This window comes from Atta colombica, unplaced genomic scaffold (assembly GCF_001594045.1).
Source record: "Atta colombica isolate Treedump-2 unplaced genomic scaffold, Acol1.0 scaffold111, whole genome shotgun sequence".
NCBI classification, from domain to species: domain Eukaryota; kingdom Metazoa; phylum Arthropoda; class Insecta; order Hymenoptera; family Formicidae; genus Atta; species Atta colombica.
The window spans coordinates 1853607-1862196 of record NW_017259197.1 but is presented as its reverse complement, the minus strand read 5'-3'; the positions used below and the strand labels follow the sequence as shown (position 1 = coordinate 1862196).

The window sequence follows — 8590 nt, the reverse complement described above, 5'->3', positions numbered from 1 at the left end:
CTCTCTCTCTCTCTCTCTCTCTCTCTCTCTCTCTCTCTCTCTCTCTCTCTCACTCTAACATTTCTTTTCCTTTTAAATCTTCTTTTAAACGTAAGAATTTTACTTGATTAAGTTTTAAAGTTTCTTTTTCTCGAAAATAAAATTTCATTTGAAAAACAATTTATTTTATTATATTTCAACTTATTTTAAACTATAAGTCATTATCTCAATTCCTCCTGAATAATATTTCGAATCAATCCTGTTATTTCAATCAAATTTTGTCAACATATTTTTTGCTGTTTAAAAATTTAAATTTTATAAAAAACTATAATAAACAAATTTTCTATCTAATCGGCATAAACTCCAATTATAATTTTCATATCTTGAATCTGCATTGTCACATTAATGCATTGAATAAACGTGACTTTGTGTTTAAACTATCGCGTTCAAAATGCATTAACTATGAAAACTCTTTAATCTCTCACAAGGTATTTTTACGAGAATTTCCACTTTTTCAGTGAGAAGAATATATACCTGCACCGTTCACAGGATATGATGCATGGAGCAAATAGAGGAGCGCCAAGGCGAGGAGGCTCGCCATGCCACCGTCGCGGACGCCTCTCATCTTTCCTGAGCTTCCGCGGGAGCAGCCGGTGGTCCGCCGTGGTGATCGCGCAATCCGCTGTCGCGGATCCGCGAGGAATCGTTCTTGCGACCGAGCGTCGAAGGCCGCCGGCCTTGGCCGCCGCGGCTCAACGTCGATCGCTAGATCGCGCGTGAGACTCGCGGACGGCGACGACCGTTGCCGCCGGCCACGGTATCATCCTCCGGCGACCGCGGGGGTGAGGCGAGGAGCCGCCTCGCCAATGAGACACTTGTCACCGCGGTCCGTGCCACTGCCGATGCCGCTGACTCGCGGCGCTCACTCGCATAAGAGCGCTCACGTGAGAGCACTTGCCGCTTCTGGAAGCGAGCGCGACTCGCTATGTGTACCACACGCACTACTCTGCCTTGTTGTTTTCCTGTAACCGTTGTTGTCCGAGCGTATATCCCGTACAGTCCGTACACCGTTCATACATTGTCCGGAGCGAATGTCACTCCAGCCACACCGCTCGCGATTACTTTGCCAATCGAATTATATGCGGAGATTATCTTGCTTGAGACATTAAAAAGAGTGCAACGATTTTTAAAGATTCGAAGCTATTATTTCGCACGAACAACAATTTCTCAAATACACCACGTCGTTCGACGTCGCCGCTGCAGAAGGCGCGCCGCCATTTTCCTACCGACAGGCCCGGCCTATTGCAAATTCTCTTCGACGAACACGCCGAGGAATACGCTCATGTAATCAAAGAATTTCACAGTAATTCACGAGAATATCACTGATAATCGTACGTCAACAGACTTAAAATTTGCGAAAATAACGCTTCGTCGTGCATCATTATCGCCGTCGTCGTCGTCGTCGGCACTTCGTGACTTCGGCGCAATCTCGACACAACTGTCATGCGGATCGCTCGCTAGAGCTCTTCGCGCTGATCGTCGGACAGCGACTCGTGCTACTATTGTCGCTACTGCCCTTGCTCCTAAAGTATTTCATGATACACGTCACTACCTTCTTCAGATTCGTATATAGCTGCTTCATTTTCGCAATTTCATTTTATGCGTTGAAAATTAAGATAATGCAAAAATCGAATGAATTTTGAAATAATGATAATAATTATAAAATCTAAAGAAACATCTTCTGTCTATTATATTGTAATAAACAAAAATATAATAGCTATTTGCTTCGAATTGACAATTCTTTAAAATACCGTAAAAATTGCATAGTTTGAACGTTAGAATAATAAATAATTTATATTTTGTATTGAAGTGTACGAAAAGTATAAAAATGCGTACTTAATTTTTTAATCGAGCTGCATTACGATCATTAAAAAAATTAAAGATATTTCAAGAAAAAGATATTAATTATAATTTAAATAAAAATTATTAAACAATCTGTTGTTAACGATTTGATTATCAAGTACAAGTTTACACTTTTCTTTTTACAATTTAAATTGCAAAACATAATAAATTTACTTTTCTATCAAAAAATTTTTATTTTCCAACATAGAAAGTATGAATTTAATTTGCAGATGTAAGTTCTCGCATTTAACATTTCATTATATTTTATTTCTTCATAAAATGTGCTACGTTAACAGCAGGGATCATCGAAAAATTGATACATCACTGCCAATTTGCGCATGCGCCTTTTTTAAGATACTTCCAGTTTCATTAACATCGAAATTTTATAATTTATAAAATAAGATAATTTGGCATTTATTTCTTGCAAAAAATATTGTTACATATTAAATATATTTCTAAATAAATTCTTCAAATATTTTAATTTGTTATACATATTTCTTAGATTGTTTAGAAATTATAAAGTATAAATGGGGAAAAAAATATGTACAAAACAAATATTTCTCTTAATCTTTTTTTTAATAAAATTTTTTCAGTTAAGTGTTTTTTTTAATGATTATTTGACAAATATGAAGAATTAATCACATTAAACGATTTTTCTAAAAACATGTATATTATAAACTTTATAAACTTTTATGTTATATACTTAAAAACTATGCACAATGTATGCACTTATATTAGATGCAATTTACATATGTATAAATGTGTGAATGTATAATTAAAATATTGGAACTTTATAAAATCAGTAACATTTGTTAATTATTATATAATATGTTTATAAACTAAAAGAAATAATTTTTTAATAACTTCAAATAGTTATACAATATATTATCGTTACGACACATTTATAAAAAATATTTATAGAAAATATAATATTAAAATACTTAATTTATTTCATACATGCATTCAACTTGAAAAAAACATTGAATTTAAATACATACATTGATACATAATACTGCAAGCAAATTTAATAAATTAATGAATGTAAATTCTTTCTAAGTTTTTATTCAAAATACTTTTCATGAATTCACGAAATCTGTATTAATAAATTATTTCGTAAATATAATAAAATGATCAAATATATTCGAACTAACACTTCAAAAATGTATTACAAATTTGATTATCACAAAATGCATTTCTTATATATTATAGTGTATAATAGTAGTGATATGGAAATGAATGATATGGAACAGATAGTATATATTGATAATATATATTGATTGAACAAAGAATTTAAAGCATATAAACAAGATATGTAAGGCAAGATGTTAATATAAATATTTATGTAAAAGAGTTGCAATAATTATATAATGTAAATATAATAGATACAAGTCTAACTTGTAACAATGATAATAATAAAGTAAATGTTTTTTTATTATATATATTTTGATGTCTAAATACGCGTTGGAATAATATGTATGGAATATATTTTTATTATAATTAAAATGAAATTACCATTAAAATTATTAAAATAATCATTTATAGCACTTTAACTTCATCTTCATTTGATTGCGATTTGATATTGCACACATATTCTATATTCGATAATTAATTGTGTTGAAATTAATATGTAGTATATCTAGATGGATAATTATGGTCGTAAATAATTACGGATGAGAATTCAAGAGATTTCAGTATTTCTTTTTAGGCAATAATGCAGTCGACTATAATAAAATTAGAAATTACAATATTCTAACTAATTTTAACATTTTCAAAACATTATAAACGTGACAGAATTCTTGACTATTATCAAGAATGCAATTGCAATTTCTTTATAAATGAATTAAAAGTTATTTTTAGAAAGTTAACAAAGAAAGATCTTAACAGTACTAAGGAAAATATGATTCTATCGTATCTGCGATAAAAACATTGCTTTAATTACATGCGTCAAAGCCCATTATTAAAATGATGTGAAGGTCAATTATAACAATTTACGAGAGTTGCAATTTATTTCTAGTTTAAAATTATTCAATGACGCATATCCAATTGTCTTACGTTACTATTTAATATATTTGTTTGTCATTAATTGTTACCAAACAATTTGCTTGCCTTATACTTTTTTCTTTCAGAGTGGATTATTCTAAAAAAGATACTATAAAATTGAGATTTCACACTCATATTAATAACATAGATAATAAAAGAAGTTAAAACTTATACAATTTTATATTGATACATAATTATATGAAATATGTAATATGTTTTCTTCATATAATCTCCTTTAAATATCCTAAGAGAATTAAACATAACATAATATTTAAAATTTAAATAAGACGTCATAAAAAAATCTAGCTTTTCTTAGAAAGAACTTAATTTTATTTAAAAAAAGATAAACTGGCAATAATAATAAACAAAAATGAATAATAGAAGGGCTAAGAGCCAAATTTTTTGTATATTTAAATTCTTAAAAAATGGATTATTCTGGCTAAACTTTCACATTGAGGTATATGTACAATAATTTTATTTATCATGCATACTTTAATATAGTCAATTAAATAAGGACTAAGAATTTTAAATACAACGACCATTTATCAGTTTAATTTTTATAATCTATTAATTTAATAACAGAATGTGTGCTTGCATAATTTTATGGAATGATTCTACATGTTCAACTAATTTTATTATCATTACGGACAAATTGCGACCGATGTAATAAAAGAATGTAACTACGAAGATGACAAAGCATTGCATTGTTGTGGCTGAAAATAGATATGAAGAAATAGGTCCACCATTTTGTACAACTATAATTTGCAGAAATTGTATTTAACCGTTTTATGATTTTTATTAAATTTGATTAATTTATGTATATACATTGAGGATGACCTAACAAATAAGATGAAATGTGTTTTTAAGAATTTAAATATATAAAAAATTTGGCTCTTAGCCCTTCTATTATTCATTTTTGTTTATTTAAAAAATTAAATTAAATTATAATAAACAAGTACCTCAAATATATAAAACATTTTTGCAGTGCCTTCTAATTGTTAAAATATATTTCTGAAAAGACAAATTTCATTTTACTTTTTTTTAATTCTTCAATTATAGAAGGTAGTATAAAATTATATTTTAAAATATAATAAACATCGTATATGTAATGTACTGAATATTATCTGAATCACGATGCGCAGTCTATATCGATACGTCATTAGGAGATAAACGTATTTATTTATTAAAAGTTAAAATAGTGAAATTCAATAGCTACGTTTCACAAATGCATCTATGTGTTTAGATTAACTAAAATTATGCAATAATTGTTGTCATTTTTTATTAAATTAGAAGTATTGCTTGGTCCGTTTTTTTTTTAAATTTGTGTCTGGCTACCCCATGCTCTAGAAATTCCTGATCTTGTGCGTTTTTTACCGATAGTTTGAACAATAAAACCGATCCTTTGCAATCGATCAAAATTCAAAATATTCCTTCCGTCGAAAATATAGGCTGGCTTCATCATATCTGCATAAATCTGCGTGTAATCTAATTCCTAAAAATGAAATATTTATTAATTCTTTCTTTATGTTAATATATATATATATATATGTGTGTGTGTGTGTGTGTGTGTGTGTGCGTGTGTGTGTGTGTGTGTGTGTGTAATATTAAACATATAATTGCATAAAAAAATTAAACAGCGTTAAGGATGAAGCCATTTTTATTATCTAGACAATACTCTCTTTTCTTACTTACGATAAATTCATCCCATTCGGTACATAAAACTATAGCGTGAGTATTCTTCGTGGCGCTATAAGCATCTTTATAAATACTGATTCTACTTTTTATATCTTTAGGATCGCTCGTTATGCTTGGATGAGTCAAGTCCTGAATAATCTGAGTTTCCTCAACCTGTGAAGTAGACATATTGTACAAGAACTGTATACTTAGTCTATTACTGAATTTTTATTAAAATGCTTTTTAATTTTTATATATTGAATAAAAATCATTATCTGGTCTAAGAATACAACAATATAAAAAGTATAGGATACAAAATTTATTGATGATTCCTTTGTAATATAATTTTAATGCAGAATAATTATATTTGTGTATTTTTTATTAATTCTCTTTTTATCAATTCTCTGATAAATTCTCTATATCAACTTTTTCAAAAACTTAAATTGCAATTTTTTCTATTGTAATGTTGAATACAGGAAATTTAATATTTCTGTAAATAAAGTATATATAAGAAATATAATTACATATTAAATTTAAAAAATTTTTAAATTACATATTTTAATAAAGTCTAGTTTTTTAATTTAAAATAAGTTCTTTGAAGAAAAAGATCTTTGAAATTTAATTTATATCGAAATTATAATAAAATACGAAACAAAAAATTAATAAATGCAATTTAAACTGATAAACTATAGTGAAATTTAAAGAATCTGTTATTAAGTCTGATAGATCTTCACTTCTTCTTGTAGAAAAGAGAAAGAACTAACTTTGGGATCGTAAATGTGAAGAACGGCGCCTTCATCTAACAACGTCTTGGCGACATGAATCGCTGGTGATTCACGCGTATCTCCTGTATCTTTCTTGAAGGCAAAACCCAGCATAGCGATCCTCTTGTCTGTCACGGTGTTAAAAAGAGATTCTATGACCTTTGCGGAAAATCTGGACTTCTGATATTCATTCATATCAATCACCTGTTGCCAATATGCCGCTACCTCGGGCAAATTTAAACATTCGCAAATATATACTAAATTTAGAATGTCTTTTTGAAAACATGAGCCACCGAAACCAACCGACGCGCTAAGGAACTTGGAACCGATTCGAGAATCAAGTCCGATTGCTCGAGCGACCTCGGACACATCGGCACCTGTAGCTTCGCACACTGCTGACAAGGAATTAATGCTAGAGATACGCTGAGCGAGGAAAGCGTTCGCAGCCTATAAATGAATATTATTGTTGTACATGAGATTATTTAAATTGAATTTCATTTGTAAGTTGTAATACACCATTTAAATATTTATATACAGGCATGTGCCTAATAGCACGTATGGCGGTTAAAATAAAAATGTTCATGAATCAATACTTGAACAATACTACAAATACGAAATCATAGTTTCCTGAATACCTGACAATCATTAAAATTATTTTTCTCCATTGTTCATTTTTATTAGTAAATTGATAAAAACATTTAGAACTGCTATTTTCGTTGTATTAAACTTAAGTCACACAATGTGTAATTTATTTACACTTATAGATAGTATGTTATGATACAATGCAATGAGATTTACACAGTTTATTTATATAACGGCACTGTTATTACTATAAGAATGTGAAATATTCCATTACTCACCAGTTTCGACAGTTCTGAACTCCATGTGTTAGTCGTTAAAATTTTTTCTCTTGGAATCCAATGTTCATAAATTTGACATAATTCCTCGATAGCCGCCTGCCCTTCTGGCGAATTTTCTCCGCCAATCAGTACTCGATCCGCGTTTACCAGATCTTCTATAGCAGTTCCTTCGGCTAAAAATTCCGGATTCGAAAGAATCTAAAAAGCAATTATCTATTAATATTCGACTAAAAAAAGACAAACCTCAACGAAAGTGCAAATTGATTATTACAATATGCGATAATAATAACAAACGTGCGCTTGAACAAAAGATTGTGAATAATCATGCAGTATGAAGCGAGAGCTTATCTTAACTGAACGACATTAATTTAAGTAACTATTAAATTATACGATTGGTGATTTGACAATCTGTCAATTACAAATAGCAAAAACGCAAAAATAAATTAATAAAATTGATCAATACACTTAATACAACATTGCACATGTGTCGTATTGAATGTATTAATTTCAAAATTGCAACTTTATATTTTACAATTTCTATGCAACGTTAAGAATATTTGCAATGTCAAGAATATTTAAATGAATTAAAAGTAAATATATTAAAAGAGATATAAGAGATCATGGAAAATAATTCTAGAGAAGACAACTATTACAAGAATTCTCGCGTTTTTACATTTAAATTACAATTGTGAGAAATAGCTAATTATCTTACCTGATAAGAAACACCTGGCTTGTGATTGGCGCGGAGAATATTCATAATACTCTCGGCTGCTCTTACCGGTACGGTACTTTTTTCCACAACAATCTTATCTCCTGTTGCAACTTGCGCGATCATCCTGGCTGCACTTTCCACATATTTCAAGTCAGCTGCTCTTCCCTTGCCATTGCCGAAAGTCTTCGTCGGCGTGTTTACCGAAATGAATATCAGATCAGCCTCCTTAATCGCCGTATTAATATCAGTGGAGAAGAACAAATTCTTTCCACGACATTTTCCCACTACTTCATCCAAGCCTGGCTCGTATATTGGTAACTTTTGTGAATTCCATTGCGCAATTCTTTCCTTGCTCTTATCAACGACGGTCACTTGAATTTCCGGGCACTTCAGTGCAATAACACTGCAGGTGGGTCCACCCACATAACCGGCTCCAATGCAGCAGATTCTCCGTATTCTTGTCATTCTTGGATTGACTGTAATATTAGTTGATAAACTCATTATAATTATATTTGAAGTTGTACATAAACAAAATCATGATTCTAAAATATTATCATTAAAAATCTAATCAATTTTTAAATGAAAAAAAGAATGACAGATTACTTATTTTTAATTTATCTAATTAAAAATAAAATGAAGCAAAAAGAAGTAAATAACTT

At 29.8% G+C, this 8590-nt stretch overlaps 2 protein-coding genes across 4 annotated transcripts in view; both read right to left on the bottom strand.

Annotated features, from left to right (window-relative positions):
* Positions 1-623, bottom strand: part of LOC108693914 (TGF-beta receptor type-1) — a 33484-nt gene extending 32861 nt beyond the window's left edge. For all 3 annotated transcript variants that reach the window (XM_018203112.1, XM_018203113.1, XM_018203114.1), the window contains exon 1: positions 514-623. In XM_018203112.1, coding sequence (XP_018058601.1) covers positions 514-604 — 91 coding nt within the window. In that variant the 5' untranslated portion in view covers positions 605-623. The remainder of the gene's footprint in view (positions 1-513) is intronic.
* Positions 624-5142: 4519 nt separating this feature from the next.
* The window catches only part of LOC108693931 (UDP-glucose 6-dehydrogenase), a 5003-nt gene continuing 1555 nt past the window's right edge, over positions 5143-8590 (bottom strand). The window contains exons 2-6 of the mRNA XM_018203144.1: positions 7932-8407; positions 7220-7417; positions 6360-6806; positions 5614-5769; positions 5143-5413 (exon numbers count right to left, since the gene is read on the bottom strand). Of these exons, the coding sequence (XP_018058633.1) occupies positions 5237-5413; positions 5614-5769; positions 6360-6806; positions 7220-7417; positions 7932-8396 (1443 nt within the window). The 5' untranslated portion in view covers positions 8397-8407 and the 3' untranslated portion in view covers positions 5143-5236. The remainder of the gene's footprint in view (positions 5414-5613; positions 5770-6359; positions 6807-7219; positions 7418-7931; positions 8408-8590) is intronic.